This window comes from Ambystoma mexicanum, chromosome 6p (assembly GCF_040938575.1).
Source record: "Ambystoma mexicanum isolate Mex_15411 chromosome 6p, UKY_AmexF1_1, whole genome shotgun sequence".
Taxonomy (NCBI): Eukaryota; Metazoa; Chordata; class Amphibia; order Caudata; family Ambystomatidae; genus Ambystoma; species Ambystoma mexicanum.
Genome location: NC_090935.1, coordinates 1,392,310,450 through 1,392,331,648, shown reverse-complemented (window position 1 = coordinate 1,392,331,648; position 21,199 = coordinate 1,392,310,450). Strand labels below are relative to the sequence as shown.

General features: G+C 44.4%; 1 protein-coding gene across 11 annotated transcripts in view; it reads left to right on the top strand.

Annotated features, from left to right (window-relative positions):
* The window catches only part of ADGRL3 (adhesion G protein-coupled receptor L3), a 1,472,013-nt gene that overhangs the window by 949,293 nt on the left and 501,521 nt on the right, over positions 1–21,199 (top strand). For all 11 annotated transcript variants that reach the window (XM_069626103.1, XM_069626104.1, XM_069626102.1 and 8 more), the window contains one exon: positions 1,454–2,254. In XM_069626103.1, coding sequence (XP_069482204.1) covers positions 1,454–2,254 — 801 coding nt within the window. The remainder of the gene's footprint in view (positions 1–1,453; positions 2,255–21,199) is intronic.

The window sequence follows — 21,199 nt, the reverse complement described above, 5'->3', positions numbered from 1 at the left end:
ACTGAAAGTATCATTATTTCACATGTGCAGATTTTTTATATTGATTAAATCTGGAAATAAATAAAAACTTTGCATTAATAGGATTAGTTGCGTTATCCCTGTTGCCCTGATGATATAACATAGTTAAAGAAGTGTTTAGTTTAATGCTGTTATATCACATGAGATGTAGAAAGTGAGTCTCTTCCATTAATATGACTTCATTGTGATAATGACCATATAGTGTGGTCACCAATGTGGTGGTGATGGTTTGTTTAGTTGGCGAGACACATGACCCTACCAGGGGCGTTGGTGCCTATAGACCTTACTCCTCTTTTACATGTTTGGGTTTGTTGAGAAGTTCTATGCTTGGGTTAGTTCTTGGTTGGCTGGTCTGGGGGCTGATGCAGACCCCCCTTTCCTACCTCTAAGGGTTTACATGTGTTGGTCTTTAGGGTCGGTGAATGGTTCATATGCGCCGTCTAAATAGTACCTTGTTCTTCCCCATGTCCTCACCAATAGTTACCCCATGAGCAATCGGAGCAAAACCCTAGGCACAGTTATTCCTTGGTAATTATTTGGGGAAGTTTGAGCAGCAAAGAACAGCAGCACAATGGGTGTCATACACGTTTTGAACGCCAATAACAGAATGCAACAGACTGGGCCATTTCTGAACAGGACTGTATTTGTTGGCTGTTTTTAATACAATAATGTCCTTGGGCTTCTCCCCGTGTATGTGGTTCTCATCCTTCCTTCTCCTCTTCTGCCTGTCTCTTTTCTTAGTAGTGGTGTTAGACTTGCATGTTCTCTGTGCCGTGGACCTCTGCCATCTTGTGGCCTGTGATCTGCTGCTCATGTCAAAAACACCTTCACGTGGTGGTGGGTTTGCTTTGCTTTGCTGCATGTATTTTTTTTTTCTCTGTTGGGATGTAAGGAATCTGTAATTGGGTATCCATTTTATGAAATGTCATCGGGGATGAGAATCACTGAGGAGACGGAAAACCACCAATGTGATAATCTGCCTATCGAATGTTCATTTTAAGAGACCCCTGTAGTCGGGTACCGTGCAGGATGATTGAGGCCATTGCATGTGTGGTATATAACTATGACGATATTTATTTCCAGTAATATATTTCATCGTCTTGAAAAATGCCATAAATGTGCCTTTGCATTGCAAAAGGCCTACTATATTTGACAGGTGCAGTCTTATTTTTGTATAGACTAACTGGATAACCAAGCAAACATGCAACATAAACTAATTTAACATTAAAAAAAAACAGTTAAGCACAAAATAGATCACAAAAGCAGACCATTTCAGGAACTGATGGGCTTGTTTTGATAAACTCTTTTCTCTTTCTCTTTCCATCAATTTAGTGTGCTATATCGAAAAATAAGTATCGTTACGTATTCCATGACAAAGTAAATCTTACTAATAAGATATCCGCACATATTTTATCTCCTTGCTTCCATTCAACAGTTTTTCTATGTCCTGGATTACTGAAGGGAGTGTACCAGAGTGAACATTTATTTGAGTCTGACCACCAGTCGGGTGCCTGGTGCAAGGACCCATTGCAAGCTTCAGACAAAATCTACTACATGCCCTGGACACCGTACAGGACTGACACCTTGACTGAGTACTCTTCCAAGGATGACTTCATCGCAGGGCGACCAACCACCACGTACAAGCTACCACACCGGGTCGACGGCACTGGGTTTGTTGTGTATGATGGAGCATTGTTTTTCAACAAAGAACGCACCAGGAACATTGTCAAGTTTGATCTACGGACCAGAATTAAAAGTGGCGAGGCCATCATAGCTAGTGCCAACTACCATGATACGTCCCCATACAGATGGGGTGGCAAGTCAGACATAGACCTCGCCGTAGACGAGAATGGGCTTTGGGTCATCTACGCAACAGAGCAAAACAATGGAAAGATTGTCATAAGCCAGCTGAACCCCTACACGTTGCGGATAGAAGGCACGTGGGACACAGCCTATGACAAACGGTCTGCCTCCAATGCGTTCATGATCTGCGGGATTTTGTACGTGGTGAAGTCTGTTTATGAAGATGATGACAATGAAGCCACAGGAAATAAGATCGACTACATCTACAATACGGACCAAAGCAAAGATGGCTATGTGGATATTGCCTTTCCAAACTCTTATCAGTATATTGCAGCAGTGGATTATAACCCCAGAGACAACCTGCTCTACGTGTGGAACAATTATCATGTGGTGAAATATTCTCTGGATTTCGGTCCCCTTGACATCAAATCAGGTAAGGTCCACGATGAGGTGGTATTGATTACTCAAAATGTGTCTATTGTGTTGTGTATTTTAGCCTGTGTTAAACTCATCTAATGTATAATCTGATATTGCAGACAAATGCAGAATTTCATTCAAAACAGTAGTGTTTTATTGTTGATGAAATTAGGATGCTGCTGCTTTCCCAGAGAGTATATGATCCAACTGGATGAGATCAATGAGCGCAATAGAGATGATGAATAGGGATGATGTTTTGTAAAATGTTCTATATCCCATAAATCCCATAAACTTATTTTTTTTTTTAAGAAGAAAAGTTGCTAGTGTTGGAAATTCTGACACAGCTTTCTAGCTTCCCGAAGTACACCACGTGTGCTTGGAAGGCAGGTATTTTTGGATAAAACCATGAAGGTATTCAACAAATCAGCTGGTTGTCCTCACATATGTTTAAGTAAGGTCCTTTAGACCTATAATGTATTTTCCATTGTTGGCTTGTCCAATATTTGTGTTGCAGGTATTCAAATTTCACTTTTTAATATCTTTGAACTTTTCTAAAATGATAGGTAATTTTCTGCTACATTTGGCTATTTCACTTTTGAAAAAATGTAGCCACATTGGCAGTCTCCAATAACATGCGTTTGCATCAAATTGTGTAGCCAGCCTTATCAAGCACATAGATATTTTCTTTATATATGGCCACCTCTTTGAATTCATGAGCCCTGGTTGTGTGGATCTAGTGCTGTTTCCATTGGCTTTGAACCATTATAATATTGTCAAAGATATGTATTTAATCTTGCCTGTATTTTAAGGATTTCTCTAGAGTGAATCACACAAATTCTTTTGTGAATCTTTTTTCTCTGCATAACACCCTTTGTACTCTTATGTGCTTCAAAGCCGCTCAATTTCTGAAGAACATTTTAATTAGTCAATACGACCCGAGGAGGGGGCCATTACTGGTTGGGTAATGCGCCCGGGCCATAGTTGGAAGCTGAGTGAAGCTAGTGCTTTAACTGGGCCCAGAGGGCATTACCTGACCGATAATTGCCCCCCTCAGAGGGTCATATTGCCATTAGGACCCTGGCACGTCGTACCAGGGTACTAATTGCAATTTTTCTAGAGTCGAGAAACTGCAAAACAATGGCCGACGGGCTTCAGGGGAAGGGACTACATCTAGTGCCTTCTCCATTTGCATAGCGGCCATTTGCAGAAGGAACCCCAGAGCCGTGGCGGTAAGGGAGCCTTGTCGGCCGGGAAATTCCCAGGCGAGGGCCAATGAGCTTGCGTGTAACAAGCTCATTGACCCTCGCCGGGTACTAATATGTCACATGTGGCTGTCAGCTGCAGGAAATTCAAGCCCTTTAAAGCCAGGCATGCCTACCTTCTTTCCAGCCGGAGACAAAAACATGCCCTTGTTTTTACCCTAAGATGCTTTGCTGTGCTATACAGTTCATCTGTCATACTTTGTTAGGTGTGCCATCTTCACGAGATGCCTGAACTTTTTACTTCAGAGATGCTGAGTCCAATCCCCAAGAGCCTTTGACTATCCTGCTTGGAGGAAGCCATTTTATTATTCTCTACTCAGAGCGTGGTTCATGTTGCAGGTCCCTTCTGGAACCTTGCTGCGGCTTCTGCCCGTTTGTAGGTGCTACATATGGCACTAAAGGCTGCCCCCTCCCCCACCTCCCTTCATATTCTGTATGCTTGGTGCTGCATAGCTTCAAATCGCTAACAAAGGAAAACAACCGTATTACAAAAGGCTTATACGCTTCAGATATATGTTAATGAACGCACTTTTTAAAATTGTTTTTGTCACCTATTAATGATTTTCCTTATGATGGCTACTTTGTGTGTCTTACAGGAAATCTACAACCAATGAAACTATCGCTCTGTTTCTCACAATCCTTTCTTTGACGTACAGCCTCATAACATCAATATTACACATCGCTCATTGGAGATGACATTTTGAACCCTAACCAGCTGTGTAATTAATCGTCTGTGTCCTGTAAGGAACTCGTGGTGGCAACAGTAAAGACAGACATAAGTGATCACAGTTCAAGGGTGTTTATTGAACAATAAATGCAGGTTGGAAAAACACCTAAACTAAATCTAAGATGGGAGTAAGCGTCGACCATCAATTGAAAAATAAGGCAGTCCTAGTGGCATTGTGTCAAAATAAAAGGGCGTATACTAAAAAAAAAAGATTGCCAATTCCTTACAACTAATTACAGAAAGTGTGTGGGATAGGGTATCAAAAATAATGGAACAGTGTTCAAATAACAAGTCAGGATGTGAATGCCTTGAGGTCTACCTTCCCCATGTTTTTAGCATGGGACAAGTTAGGACTTTGGAGCACAGCGCACGCCCAAGCTTTCTCAGCACAAGCCAACAGTTCCGTTCCAGCTATACGGTTCCTCGATGGTAAAGTCTCTTTGCATTAAAAAAGTGTCTTGCCTTCAAGGCCTGATGTATCCAACAAACACAGCTCTCGTTGGGTGATGGGTTCACACCTGCATCCCCCTAATCTGGGCGCAAACCCCTCAGTAATTGTGTTCAACAAATTCCCAAGACAGTTCCCTTCTCAGTGAACTTTGGGTGATAATTTTCCACCCCTGGATCTCCCTCGGACGGGCTGCGATCCCAAATGACAAGGGGGCACTTCCCTTCCCCTTTGTTTTGCAATACTTCTTGCTTTACAATTCTTAATGTCTTTTTAAACAGGCTTTCAGGCTTTTTTACACGTTGTCGGGTTCCCTCTTTACCGGGGTCACTCTCACCGACTTTTCTGATATACAGTTCATGTATCAAAGTTTCACTATGTGGGATTCATTTCCCGTAGCTTTCGTAATCATCTGCCGGTCAAAGACTTTTGACAGTACAGAGGATTGGACAAGACCCCTGTATGACCACTTTGACCTATCTTCGCATCTTCTTAAGGCCTTCTGGTTATGGTGGTCTTTCTACCATCGGGTAATCGCCCAGAGTAATTCTGCCTCAGCACCCATGTGGTGCCGGCCTCCTCTGATGTTGGTCCCCCCTCTTCTGGTTTTCAAAGTTCAAATTAGCTCTTGCTACTTTTCCTTCAACACAGTTCGGTTTCTTATTGACACTCCCCTCAACTCACTGGCTAAGATGATTCACTTGGCTTTGGATTCAAGGTGGGTACCACTGAGACAAGCGTCTGTCCCCAGCTTTGCTATCACCAGAGGAGGGTCTCATGTACCGTAGACATCTGCTGCAACACACGCTGGCCTTTGTTTGCAGTCTTATGTTTCCATCTGTGGAAGTTTCACGGGCTTGGACAGGAAAGGGCAGGGTCGCTTCTCTCCTTGTCACCCTCTCAGTATTCGCCGCCTTTTGCCTCCTCCTGAACTGGTGTGCTGAGTTAGCCTTCATGTTGTGCGGTCTGTCTTGCTCGTATTGTGCTCTTGTGCTCCATCTTTTATCTGTGTCTGGAAGGGAAAGGGCTGTCAGGTGTGCGTGATCCTGGTCTATTGCCTGACGTTTCCTGACTGTGGTATGGAGACACATCAGTAAACGGCCCTGGTGTTAGTCTGTTGTCTTTCGTGTTGTGTGAAAGGGTTTGTGTGGAAAAAGGGAGGGGGGCAGTGTTTTGGAATGTCCTACTTGGTAGGATGGGGAAAAAAGTGTTGAAAGAAGAAGGGGGATACCGCGTCTTGCCCCATCGGTGCGCCACTCCCCAAGGACCCCTCATCCAGGTGATCCTACCACACTGATCCACCCCCAGGAACTGGATCCAATAGCGATGGCCATGTCCTGGCCACCTGGATGACAGAACCCCGGGGACTAAATAGGGAGACATCTTAGGTTTCTCACACCTTTTTAAAATGCAGGCCAGAGCAGCGGTTGAAGATTTGAATGCTTTTTTTCCCCTGAAAAAGGTTCCGATTTCCGGATAAAATTGTTTCACTGTTATCCTCGTCTCAATTATCCTCTTGCATCTTTGTTAGATGCTGTCTTGTTTTCATACATAAAAAGTGCAAGATAGCCCCGCAATGTATGTTGATGCAGTAAGGATTGTAAGCGCAAGCTTGTATGAAAGTCCAAGGTTTTTCAAGAATACAGAATATTGGACAAATAGTTTAAACATCCGACTGCTTCCTAAATGCTTCTTTTTGTCCGGGTTAGGCAAAAACCCCACTGAGGGCGAGAATCTTTTGGTTGGTGTTCTTGTGGGCCTATAGATGAGTGAGAGGTTGTGATGCAGACTGGAACGGTGTTGAGCAAAGATAAAGTGTTGAGCAATAGTGATCTAACTATTGAACATATTAGGCATATGGTTGAATTGCTCTTGGAATCCAGTGTCTTGTCATTGATACCCTAATTATGGTACATTTGATGCCTGGCCATTAAGAGTTTAAAAAAAATCTATGTTGATCTTCATATATTCTTGCCACCTTTAGCTGCCATTTGAAAATAAAATCTTAATTCTACTTGAAATGGCATTTTTTTTAAACTTGATTTGCATTCTGTTGAATTGTTTTATACTTTTGCAAATTCTTAATTGTTGAATTCATGCAATCAGAGCCAGTGAATCAATTTCCATTCCCGTCACCTGCCAGACTGTTCCATTCAGTGAAACAAAAACAACAGGACAGGAGATGCTGCATTGCTGTGAAGCGTCAGATTTTCATTTCCTTGGCGAAGATTGGAACATAAATGCTGGAATCAGAAATGCAGTGTGGTTTCTCTCTACAGTCCAGTAGGGGTTCCTCTCTTGATCTGCTTGCCCTGGATTCCATTCCATGCATCGAGTGTTTATAAGATTGGAGCTGTCAAGTTGCTAAGTCTCGTTAATGAAAGGAAACAGCCTTTCGCTGTTCAGAGTGTCTGGGCCCAACGGACACGATGAATCATTTCAATTAGTTTTCACTTAAATCTTGATCTCTTTAACCGGTCGGATGCTAATTGGTTTAATTCAGCTTCATTCCTATGGAAAGATACAGTGAAGGAGATATTGACAAATGTGAGCTCATGTCACAATCCTTAAAGCTTATAAACGGGAGCGTGGTTGGGGATCAGAGGGCCTGATACACTGTGCTCTCCTCTGGGCAAAATGGGGAGACCCGTGGGCATCTGGAACTTTCTCCTGAGAACCGTATACCCTATTGACACAGTCTAAAGCTAGAGTAACCCTAAAGTTGCCTGAGTTATCTCGGACACACACTTAAGCAACTTTTTGTGAGTCCTTTTTGCCCATGAGCATCTCAGAAAAATGCGGCAGGCGTTTCCACATTTGCTCGTTGAAATATTTCTTAATGAGGTGTGAGGAGGGTGGGGCTGATCAGAGGGCCTCACGGGTATGTTCTCATTAGGTCCAATGCAAACTTTTTGGAACTAGGATCAATGTGTCCTCCTGGCTTCACTTTAACAGTCACCTCCTGTGCCTCCAATCAATGTGCTTTGTGCCCATCCTTCACTACCCATCAGCTACAGATGTGTGCAACAACTAATCCTTGGTAATGGATGTGTACGCAACTGCAAATATAGAAAAACAGCTGCTATAACCTAGGCTGTTTCAAAGAGGAATGCCCACTGAGATGTGAGGCTTCCTCTATGAGCCTAGCAGTTGCCAATATGGCTGCCAAAATGGCCTCCGCTAACTGTAAACATAGAGCCCTCTGATCACCTTGTGCTCCTAGTGGCCTTTGGCGCGTGCAGTTTATAAAAAAACAAAAATGGGATGCCATTTGCATGAAACATAGACACATGTTCAAAATGAAAATAACAATGTTCTGCACACCTGTTGTAATTCTCTCAAAATAAGATCATTTAAAATAGGCTTTTAGAGGAGAGGCAGCAACAGCGGCAGGTTACAACTCACAATTGATGTTTATTTTGCCTTGTGGAGGATCGTTGGAAAGATTTGAAAAATGTTTTTTTTTAAAAACACAATGCTTTTATACGGCGCGCATGGAATGTTGTTACTTTGCACAGCCTATTCCGAAAATACTAAGGATTGACTCTTTGACAAGAGGTCAGTACCCTAGGATACAAATTTCAGTGAGAAGAAAACAGTGGGGGTTGGGGGGAGAGGACAGGCAGGTAGAGCAAGCCCCGCCAGACCTCCTTGGCTTGCACTAAGGACCTGCGCCTGCCCTCCACATTCTTAAAGATAGGCTGCATTCGATGTGCCCTGGATGTTACCTCAGAGAGTTGTGGTGAGAGAGACAAGGGAGTGGAAAAATTTGAGTGAATATCGCTGTGCTCCAAGTTTCATCAGGCACATATGCACGTCTACAAGGCGTATTTTCTAGGGCAAACCCAGATGGGATGCAGTGGAGTGCAGTTCAACAAGGGGATACAATAATAGGATTAGAACTCCATGGAGGCAATATGAAGTTTACAGTTGGAAGGATGTGGTCAGAGGGGATACACAGCGGAGCGAGCATGAAATTTATGTTGGGGTGGGAAAGGAGGACCCGTTTCTCGTCAGGGTAGTTTGGCAGTTTATCATTCCATGAGATGTTTTCTGCAAACGATGGCTCTTCAGCCCTTCCCTGGATCCCAGGGGGAGGAGGGATCCAGTCGGTTGTGTTCCCCTAATATTCTGTGTAAAGCACTAAACACATCTTGAAGCTGATACCATCAACTGGTTGCAGATGACGGCAGATGACAATATGATTCAAATCAATCTTTAGAAGTAAACAGTTGGAGATGCAAAAGTTCCTCCTTGAGACACTGCATTTAGTTTAGAGACCACCTACATGTTGACCTAGAGACCACCTACATGTTGACCTCTCTTGGTCTAGACACCTTGCTAATAATATAGGGTTTAATACTAGAGCTTCTGGCTCGCTGAGGACTGATGTATTCCTGCATTTCCCTTTCAAGTTATGTGAGAAGGTGGTCACTGTGCGTCAAGCCTCTCAGACTGTCCTACTCGTAGCACAGCAAGGCGATGCCCACAGTGCTGTATGGCGTGCTTCTTTATCAGGGCAAACATCGCCCTGAAATGGCAAGCCTGGTGAGCCTTTGGAACATATGATTGTGGGGTGTCCTTGTAGTGATTATCCGCGATGGCACATCCATGCTATTACAATATGTAGTATCTTTTTATTGAATATAATGGATTTAAAAAATATTGGACCACCTCAATAAAGCTGAGGTGACCATGACCTTCTGTAGGAGTTTGTTTGCCATAGATAGTCACTTATTTTCGAGTCTCCTTGGTGGTAGGAAAGAGTGTAGATATACTTTTCAACAACCTAGAGGCTCAAATTCCGTCTCTGAGAAGGGGTGTTTTTTCATGAATGCATATAAGCATGGTTGTGCTGCCTGTCCCCCAGTTTTGGGTGACCCTCAAAGCAGAAATCTGCAACTTGTGGGTCTCCAGATATTTTGGACTGCGTCTCCTGCAATCCATCATCGTTTATGCTGACTGGATCTGAGGGGAGTTGTAGTTAAAAACATATGAGAGCTAAAGATTGCAGAACCATTTTGTGAAGCCTGCAACACGGAGGCGTAGCCAGGATTGTCTAACAATTGGGTCCGGAAGCTACTGTAGTTGGGCCCAAAGCAGCGATGACATGCTCATACAGTGCTGCTGAGTGGGCATTTACAGATTTTGGGCAGGCCTTGCCCACTCAGACCCTACCCTGTCTATGCCTCTGAAGCAACAGTGGGGAGTGATTTCTCTCACCCAGAGGGCATTACTTTGAAGGTACAATATGACTCCTTACATTATTTCCTGCTCAAACTGTGAATATAATCCCTGGAGAATGTGTTCCCTAACCTCAGAGGACGTAATTTCTATTCTCATGCATCTATATCTCCAATATAATCTCTGAGTTTGCTCATATAACAAACAGAATGAATGTGATATCAGATTATAAACCCTGCTCTGGATATGCAAGCAGACACACCTTTCAGTTTTGCGGTTATGTCTGCATTGAGGCGCTGTATAGAGTGATCTCAATATTTGTCTCAAGAGGATAGCTCAGGGGCAACATGCTCGCCTTGGAAGCAAGACGGCACGGAGCAACACAGGTTTGATCCCCGGGTCCGCGCTTGGAAACCTCTGGGTATTAAGTGCGTTATAAATAACCTATCATATCTTGAATAAAAAGCATACATAAGCATGGATTTAGCTCCTTGTGGAATGACTCCAACCTGCTCTCATGGATTGTGCCATCTCAGTGTCCTCGCACCTTAACAGATTCCAGACACAAGACCAAAAGGCCCTTGAGAAGCAGGTGGAGGAAGTGATAGGAGGGAGGCGGCGGAGTCACAATCGCAAACACCTTTTAGAGTGGCTTTCTAATCCAATATGCCAAGATTTCCATGATGAATATAAAAGGAAGGTACTACAACTGTTTGGAGTATATAGGTTCTCTTGGAAAATAACTTTAAAGAGAATCTCACACCATGCCCTTTGAGGTCAGTGAAGGGAAAGGTCCAAGTACAAAATACAAAAAAGAAACCTTTTCAAACAGCGGCACATTATTTTAGTCTGAGCTGTGGATCGCCTTAACTTCCTCTTGACATTGCACTCCAAATTGTTTATCTCCATGATAAGAGACAACCAGGGCTAGACCGCCTGACTGGAGGAATGTATGCAATCATCCCTGCTTAAATAAGCCCCCGCCGCTGGTATCTATTCTGTAATATAGGGAAGGTGGATTCAGGTGTCAAAGGAGGTATACATGCCAGTGCTATATGTAACTTATAATTACTATAAAATCTAAACACTGTCCTAGAAATACCTGCAAGAATGCATTGTAATCTTCTGGGGAAATGCTCTTGGGGAACTGAATGGTCCATCTGTTGTGCGATTGCATCTCAGTGTAAAGCCCTCTATGTCACTGTTATAGAAGACACACTGTAGTTCAGAATGAGGGGTGGCTAATGACAGCCCCTGAAGAACATAGTAACTGTACTCCCCTTTTTCATCTTGGCTGTTGTAGCTTTGGCCGGGAGTCGGCAAATGTTGTCTCTCGAGATGTTTTGGACTACAACTCCCATCAGCTCTAGCCAGCATAGCAAATGACGTGACATCATGGCAACCATAGTCCAAAACCTTGGAGAGCCACTGATTTCAGACTTAAACCATTGCAATTCAACTTTTATGGGGTGCACGTGTGATATGGATAACGTCTGATAAGGAATATAATCTGCCATTTTCTTTAGCACTTTTAAACGACCCTGATCCTATCTCGTGATGTAGCTCTTCTGAAACGGACACGTTGTCTATGAGCAGTAATTGACAAGCCCCATTCTCCAGCTAGCCTTAACAGGTTCATCCGCAGTGGTACTATTGCAGAACAGAATTCTATTCAGCTGATCACTAAATGCAAAGAGCTTTTAAGGCAAGTCCACCAGCTCGCAGGCCACCATACACCTATCGGAAGTCTTTTATTTTTAGAACACGCCTAATACCATACCGGAGTTTGGTTTCTAAGCGTGCTCTGCATGTTCTTGCTTCCAGGACCAGCCGGTTGCCCCTGTGCTATCCTCTGTTCACAAGGATCTGTTTTGGTCTTCAAATATACATATGGAACGTCCTAAAAATGACAATTTCCCCTCAATGTATAGCAATCCAAGTCCCCCCCTATCATTTTTAAGAATTAAGCAGGTATCTCGTAGAATTTCTAAGTATAAAAGAGGCATTCCCAATGAAAATCCACATCCGCCCAAAACCCCTCACTATGTGGTGCTTTTATTAAGGTACGTAACCCTGCAATCAAAGGTCAAGACGGTGGTGGTTGTCAAAATGATCACTGGAGCACAGGCACTTTTTAACTTGCGAGTTTTCAAGGGGAGGGCAACATGTCTGGGAACGCCTGACGTAAACCTGACTCTGTGAGAACATCGGGGAAAACAACACACAAATATGCCCCCCGGCCACCTTGCTTGGGGCCACATCGTCTTTGATGTGGGAGACTTGATTAGGGATTGATGAAGCTTGATGTTCTAACAAAAGTCTCCAATGCGTTGAATTGGTTTTTGTGTTCAATGCGTTAATTGATCGACTGTTTTGTCCACTGAGCTGGGCAAGTGGGGTAATTGTTGTTAAGGGCAGATCATGTTGTCGTGGTTCAGTAGAGAAGAAGGTTTATTATATGCAACGCATGCATTTGATGAAAAGTATGTTGCATTCATTTAGCCAAAGATGTGCAATATTGTTTATTAGACGAGGCATTGGTCATTTTAATCTGGAGGAAATAAAATAGAATGCATTCGGCTTTCTTTGTTACTTCTGTCAATTCTTTTGGGGGGCCATTTCTTGTTGTTTCTCTTTAGCTCCAGTCTCCTCAGCCCATCCCATATGGGAATATGTTCATTCTACTTGGCAGCCGCTAGCTTTGCCTCCTTAATAGCTGGATTCTATTCCCAGGACTCAAAACACGGTGCCCGGTGTATGTATTGTGTTCGTTTCCAGTTGTGCCCAACAGGTCGTCTTGTGGCCAGTTCATAGTTCTATGCGTCAAATAAAATTGGCATGATCCGGCTATAACGTAAGGCTGATATGTAGGCAGACGTGAAGGCCGAGACGAGCCCATTGGGGGAGGGTGCTAGTCCCCCAATGTTGTGTCTTTGACGGGGTGGCAATGCCAAAACTGTTTGAAACATCTATGTCTGGAGCTATAAGATTTTAAATTGGGTTTTATGATGTCGCATTTATCTTGTTGATCTCTTGATGTGTTTTATGTGTTCTTTCAGAATTGTCCCTGGATCTAGTATGATAGCAACCTCGTCTGTCTCTTCCCCCAACCCCTTATTTGTTGCCCCCCCCCCCCCAGCACTATCTGAAATGTCGTCAGGTCTAGCACAATAGTCGCTTGTTTTGTTCCTCCCCTCCCTTTCTGCACACCTCTCCCTCACCTTTCGTTTTTCTTCTGCTCTATCAGAAATGTCTAGTATGGTAGTCTGCTGTCTGTTTCCATTTTCTTCCCACTCTCCCCCTTCCTTAGCACTTGCAATATCTGAAATGTATAGCTCCTATACACAGTGTTTCCAAGCGCTTCAAAGCAAGGGAGGGGACAAGGGAAAATACAATGGCATACTTAGAGGCCATGAACAGTAAGGATGTGAAATTAACTTCGAGTATAGGCGCTATATAAATAAACTATCATATCATATTGTTAATGTAGAAATCAGAAATAAAAACTTTGATTGGGTTCGCACTCGGCACAGAAATGTTTCATCCCTCTGTTTCAGTTATTGCCAAAAATGTCAGGATTCAAGTTTTCACAGATTACAAATTAGCATGGGTTCATCGCTGGTGTGGCTTTCACCGCGAAGGGGTCGTGGTCTTATTACTACACTTGTTCTGTCTGCGTAATCAACGTTCAGCTGTTTCAGCCCAAGTGTAGCCAGCAACTCTATTTTCATATTTTGGAGAGGAGAGGGAAGGGGGCTTCTTTCCCTCAAAGGCTCCCTCCCTCACATTTTGTCAACAACAAAACGGTTACGACTGTATCATGTTTGCTAATCTTCGAGCAGCTGCAAGACAAAGAAACCGCGGGAAAGTCTTTAGCAGAATGGCATTGGCCAATCCTAAACAATGACTATGCCTTTATGTTCTGCTAAATGTCGGACACAAGAAGCCGAGTTGAAGGTTATGTTGTCAGAAGATGTTAAGGATCTAGGCATGCGTGGAGCGCGCTTAAGTCGTGTTGTTCTCGGCTTCACCGACTTTAGGCGGTGCAGCTGTGCACCCATGGGATATTTGCCATCATAGTAAATAACCTGCTGTAACTTAATTACCCCCCTGAGAATGTGTTGAAACAAGAGAGAGAGCGCGTGGTTAGATCCGCAGGCTAATGAGCGCAGCTCTATGGAGGCGCGTGGAGCCAAACCAGTATATTGCACGTGGGGGGGGGGAGGTGTGAGGAGCAGAGCTTCCTAAGTAGCCATGCCCAAGGCAGGTGAGCAAAGGTGCCACTGTGATGATAATAACCTGTTGAATATCCTCCCTGCTCCTCGCATGCAATGCTTGAAAGCCAATGGAAAGTGAGCAGACCCATCTGAGCCTAGTGGACCGATGATCCGGGACTCTGCTAATTACCTGTCAACCATCGAAAGCAAGTGGACATTCGTCCGAAGATGGGAAGGACTTGCTCCAATTACACTGCATGCTCAAGGTTGACCTCCTTTTAGAGTGAAATCTTTATTTTGTGAGCCTCGTTTCGGAAGCAGCGGTAATACCAGCACAGGTCGTAAGTGGTAACTGCTGAAGCTAGTAGATTGCGTTCAATTGTAGAAAGGCCAAATACCACTGGACAAGAAAACAAATGCCCTGCTGAATGGCCTTCAGCGGTAAAACATTACCACTAGCAGACACCAACACAGAGAAGGGTGGCCTGTGAACATTGTGGTAATTATCAATGAAAATAAGACCTGTTCCGAGACGATCTTCAAATTACCATTGTGTCGTGTTTTCGGTTCCAGGTGATCTTACCGAAAATAATTTTAACGAATGAAATGTTACTGAAAAAAATATATATTTTTTTTTAAATTGCCCCCCCCCCGAACCTCTTGTTTCCCCATGCGTATTACCCCACCCCAACACCCCACACCTTTTAAACCTTTACCTCCGTGCCCTGTATATTTAGTTTTTGGTATTTTTTTTCGGTAACATTTAATTTGTTGTTTTCTTTTCAATAACCTCACTGGGTACCATGTTTTCACGTTACACACCTATTGCCATGGGGGCTTGCTTTTCTATTGCAGGACACCTATTTCACCTCTTTAGTTTGTTGTAGTGGTATTCCACAGCTGCTTTACCTGTAGCTGTAACTGTTTATTGCTAGGAAGTAATAGTGTTGCAGCCAGTGCTGAAAGCTGTATCCCCTCACTTTCTATAATTACAACAGGTGGTATTTAACAATAGAAGTAATACAGCAGTATGGTGTACCACCTGACACTGTGCCGAATGTAACATGCCTTATGGGGAGTGGAGCAATTTTGTGCCTCTGCTGCCTTAATTGCAGAACCAGCCTCTTCTGTCTAATTAACATTAGGGGTTTCAAACTCATAATGTGAAGATTTATAAAATGCCTTTGCTTTTACAGTGCAGGGAAGTTCTTATAAAACACTAGCACAGTGATTTCAGAGGAAAGTTCACCAGTGCTGAGGATTTGCTTTATCATTGAGTCTTCAGTATTCAGGAAACCTGGGTCTACATAGAAAAAACCGAATTAGAAAATAACGAAGTAGAAATTATTGAGTTTTTTTGTTCGAGTTTTTTCGAAATGTTTGCACATTTTCTAAAAAAGATAATAGATGGGGTATTGTAGAGGTATAGCTTGAGGTAGGGAGCAGTGGGTGCGGAGTCTAGGGATATTCCCCCACAATATAAAAAAAAAGTGCAAAAACCCAAAATTAATTTATTTTTCGAACAGAAAAAACTCGGTCATTTCTACTTTGTAAATTTTTCCAGTTATTTCACAGACATCTGCAAACCTGTACCATTTCACACATCTGAAGCAAATCTAAGAAGACATTAATGATTTCAAAGTTGCAAGAGAAGAGTTGCAGCAAAACTGCAGTGGCCTTAGAGAGCAGGTATTGTGACTGTGACGGAGATCAAGATATATTTTCAACAGGAAGACATGTATTGAATTGAATCGACCTTCCTCTTATTCCATGGAAACATGTGTAGTGTGAAAAAGGTGTTTGAACACTCTTTGGACGTGAGCTGCTGTGGTTTCTGTAACATGTGAAATCATTGAACCTATTTAACATCACCCAAGAGAAAGGTGCTTTTTTTTCCTCCCACTATCCTTGGACTATCCCCCAGGTAACATGTAAGAGCAGTACACGACTCCCTTGCATTTCATTTTATGGTTTGCTAAAGAGAGAACAGATTTTTATTAGTATTGTGTTATAAATCTCACCTATGTCTTGGGCAAAAAACAAGGGGGGGGTCCTGGGAGTCCCTCTGCCGGGCATTAGTCCTGGTGACGAGAGACTTACCAAGAGTCTTTAGCTCATATCTTTCACAGAGGAGAAATATCCAAAACATATCCGTCTGTGTCCTGCCCTGGGGCAGTCCAGTACCGAAATGCTAGGCAATTCTCCTCTGAACAAGAGTACCAACAGCATCCCCGGACATGTGTTTTGGTCAGGTTGACCCTCATCAGCAGGGTGGAGCTGTGCTTCTCTAAGAATAGTGAGCAAGGGGTCCACGTCTGGATTGCCCAAGTAACTTAGGTTGAGACCCAAAGTTACTTACATTTTGCAAAAAACAAGGGGGGACCTGGTTCACCCCTTGCCAAGTTGCATGAGGCATGTGGTACAAGCACTGTCCTATGGTTACTCGATTGGAAATGTGGGTATGTTATATTTCATGTGTCTCCAACATTGGATTAGATTACCTTTTTCAGGATGTCTACTGAGGAAACCCAACTAATATCCAAGGGAATGTCTGGCAGGTGTAAGGGAAATGGATCCAAAATGTAGTCAATTGGAAAAAAGCAGAATTCTATGAGTGGAGAGACGAGTCAGCTGATTTGGGGGTCAGTGAATGTGCAGAGATCCTGGAACGCTGAATGAAGATGGCTTGATGAATGTACTGTGAAAAGGGGGTCTGATGAAATGACGGAGGACACTGAATTACGGCATTCTTGAGCACAGTGCTGAAGCAGTTCCTAAGGGATGAGCTCTCTTTTTGCTCTACCCCTTGGGAAAAGAATCCCTTAACCAGTGCATTCACACTGTAGTCGATGTCAGACCTTCTGGTGTAGGATTCTCTACCTAATCAATGGCGTCTCCCGAGTCCACATGGCCGGCAAAAACTTGTCACATCAGGCCCCTCACATCTGAGGGAAACTACAGTTGGATAAGTATAAGGCATGTCAGATTCAAGACCTTAAATCTTGTACTATGAAGACAGTTAAAAAAGCACTGAATAATGTTAACCATAACCATTACTGTTCCCTTGAGATAAATCCACTTCTGTTGTGTATTGTCCACTTAATATTACTTACTGTAGTGTTAAGCACCATGTTGGCAACAGCCTTGTCTGTTATCGGTCTCCTAGCCTGAGCTCTGGTAGGACTGAGTGAAGCAAGATCCTTGGTGAGGGTTCAATTTAAATAGTGGACATGCAAGTCTGCGGACAAGGTCATCAAGATTAAGAGCACCCCAAGATTCCCTGCAGACTGCTAAGTGAAGATGTTCCCCATTTGGTTTTTATGGGGGAAATAGGTTTCATGGTGTATGCTTGAGCCAATTCCCCATTAAGAAAAATAAAATGGCGGCTGCAAAAGGAGATTTTTTATTTTATTTCCATCTTGCGCATTGGAGACGTGGCCCCGGCGAGGCAGGCAGAAGCAGGGCAGGTAAGTGGTATGGTCTGTCAGGGTACATTTTGGGGGGGGGAATCCACAGGGCTGCTGGGGCACAGATGATGAGGGAAGGCTGAGCCAGGAGGTTACCATGAAAAAGATGACATAGAAGGGAAATGTGCTGTCAGACCATTTTAGTACATGAGGGGTTACTGGCAATTTGTGCTCCGGCTCAAGACCACCTCTTAAGTGGTCGTGTATAAGAGGGTGCTAATATTTATTTTAATCCAATCTCTGTACCTATGTTTTATTCATCCCTTAACTGTTTTAGTTTCTGCTTGTAGTGTCCCCTGTCCACGTTATTCAGAACGTAATCAGCCACAGATAAATGGTGAGCAAAGAGAACAGAGAAGTGGTTACATTATTTCTACAAGTAGTTCAGGTACTTAAGCTGCTGCGACACATTCAGCCATTTTGGTCTAAAGCTAGCTGTTCCGTCATTACCAGAGACAGTATTGATTACTGTGGCAGCCTCTTGGCGGGTACTAGCACGGACAACCTTGCAAAGCTCCAGACAGCTCAGAATGGGGCCGTGTGCAGCATCTACAATCTTCCATGCAGGCACTTGTTTCAGATGCGCGCCATGTGTTTATCGGCCCCAGGTGGAGGCAAGGGTTACGGTCCGGCTGCTTACTATTACACATAAATGCATGTATAGAGGAGTTCCAGCGTATCTCAAGGAGAGAATTGCTTGGCCACCTGTTCAGTGCATTGCGTTCAAACAATATACGCCAATTGTGCCAAGCCAGGTATAGACTAGAGTGAGCTGGTGAACTTGCTTTTGACCATATGGCACCAATGCTGTGGAATTCACTTACGCCCGATTTAAACGACTCCATGCCATGTTGTCTTTCAAACGTGCCCTTAAAACCCATCTTTTTGAGTGGCCAATTTTTTGTGTGCCTGCTGCATCTTTTGTTTTGATTTGATGGATAGGATATCTCCTCTGCCGTTATGTGCGTCTTGTCTAGTTTGGTTTTTTGGTCCTGTGTTGTCTTGGTGTGTTATGTTATGCGCCCTGATGCCTACGGGTTTGTTGGCACTTTATAAATAAATGCATCACAATAAAATCTTCATGAGATATTGACAGCATTGTCACCATCCCTGGCTCACTCACTGTGAATGTGGGCCTTTTCCCTTTCTTCAATTCTTCACGGCATAGAACATAGACGAGCAAATCTCAAATCTACCCGCTGGGTGGCCAGGATAGTCCATTTGAAATGACTTCCAAGGGTGAACTGGTGTTTCAGGCAGAGAGAAACGTTTTGTTGTTAAAGGGCAGATTAGAAAGCAAGCAATTAAGGAGTATTACGGTTGCAGTGGTTGCTTTGGGGGTTGCACTGCGTTGGCAAAGGCAGAGGGTGTATTTAGCGTGTCGGGTGCACAGGGACTGGGCGAAGGGCCCTGGACTTAACCTTGGATTCATTTTGTGCCCCAACTCCTTTGCAGCCCCGAAAGCTACCACTAGTCTGTGCTGCTGTTGCCCTAGAATGTTGCTTTGTGAGTTTATTTGCAAACAAAAAAATAGGTTGGGCATTTCGAAAAGGTTTTTTTCTAATCTTAAAAATTCCTTTCAGTGTTTCTGAAATGCCCCAAAACACAGATCTGTTGGATGTATGGCTTCTACTTAGAACCCGATGCTAGTAAATATGTTACTTGGTCCAGGTCTCACTTTCACGTCAACCATTTAGTTTCAAATCGACGGTCTAGAGGTATTTACAAAAAGATAGGACACTGAGAGCTGCCTTTACTACAATCTGGAAGGAAGGAAAAATGTGGTTCTCAATTTGACAGCCAGTCATCCCCCCTTCTGATTATTTGCACCTCGTAATTTACACACTTATAGGTTTTACATTAATCAAGATATGGTTTCCCCATTGCAATGAAAAGAAATGTATTGGCACCCAGGAAGGGGGGTAACAACCAATCAGGTTGCTCGGATCGTGGGCTGAATCGACCGACCCAAGCCTGCGTTCCGAGTAACCTAATGACTGCTTCCCCAGCCCAGCCATCTTCCGCCCGACCCTTTCTTCCCTTCTTAATTTTAATTCCTCAGCCCCACTTACCTGTAGTGGCGGTGCATGCTTCTACTATTGCTGCCTCCTCCCAATGTCCTCGGTGGCAGCCATGGAAATGGAAGAGGGGCTACGTGAGGAGCCCCGTCTTCCTGATCTACGGCACCCATCTTTAGTGGGTATTTAGTTTGAATGAACCCGTTCATTGAAATGCAATATGTGATATTTGCCCTTGTGCCCGGCCTCGGGCAGTGAGCGCGGGCGGGCCTGTTGGGTGCGCTGCGCGGGAAAGGCCGCAGCGCGAAGAATGACACGACTCGCTCGTGCGGTGCTTAAACCCGGGCTGGCGCTCGCACGCCAATTCCGGTGATTCCTTTATTTCCCCCGTGTCATGTGACCCTCTGCGTAAGGGCACGTGACACCACATTCCTCCCCAACTTGGAGGTATTTATACGGCAATTGACAACAACCATTGTAAACTGGTATGACCTACAACGTACTACATAATCGTAATGCACCTGTTTTCATTCGCTGCTTTCGGGGTTCATCTTGGCGTGTGTGTCTGACGATAGACTCCGTCTACTACATACCCCTGGAGGCGGCACGACGGTTTGGGTTTCTCTCTGACGGTAGCGGGTGCTTCTTTCCTTGGGCATGTCGTCTTTGGTGGCTTCTGCTTCGGTTCTCTCGTCTGGCAGGTATGATCTGTCCGGATCTCCTGATGTGGCCAGACCACCCAGTGGTGTCGGTCCTTGGGGTGCAGCCGACATTTCTCCTCCGTCTCCTCTCGGGGACGTTGACGGTTCCTCCCACATTTCTGGGGGTACTTTCCTGAAGTGGGACACGTTCCTTGTCACGGTCTCTCCCCCTCGGGTGGCGGTAACCATGCTATGGTTGGTTGTACTGACTGTCCATGGTCGCACTTCGAAGTTGAGGGACATTTTCTTGGGTGGTGCACGGTTCTTGACAATGACGGTGTCACCTGGGGTCAGTTCTCGGTGGCAGGCTCTCCTGGCGATGCTCTCTTGTTCGTTTCGCCTTAGCCGCCTGGCGTCAATTGCTGGGACGTCAGGTTCTGGGGCTGTCCAGTGGGGGTGTATGGGGAGTTCTGCTTGTATGGGTACCCCGAACATGAGGGCGGCGGGGCTGATCCCGGTGGCTGAGTGCGGTGTTTGTCGGTGTGTTCTCAAAAACCGATATATACTGTCTTCAGCCACGGGTGTCCTTGTTCTTTGGCAATTCTGATGACTTTGTTGAGCGACCCCATGAATCGCTCAGCATCTCCATTTGCTTGGGGCCATCTCGGGGTGATCCGCTGGTGTTTGACGTTCACTTCTTTAAAGTATTCGCGTAGCTCCTGGCTGGTGAAAGAAGGTCCGTTGTCGCTTTTTACTTTCCTCGGAATTCCGTAAGTAGCAAATATCTTCTCCAGCGCAAGGATGGTGGTTTCGGCGTTGGTAGAGGCTACATGTTCTACTTCCGGATATCTGCTAAACTCGTCGATTATCACGAGCAGGTAACCCTCGCCGGCAATGGTGCAGTGGTCCATGCTGACTGCGTCCCAGCGTGTGGAGCTCCTCGGGACACTGCTGATTGGTTCAGGGTTTTCGGACCTCCTGGATGCTTGGCAGGCTG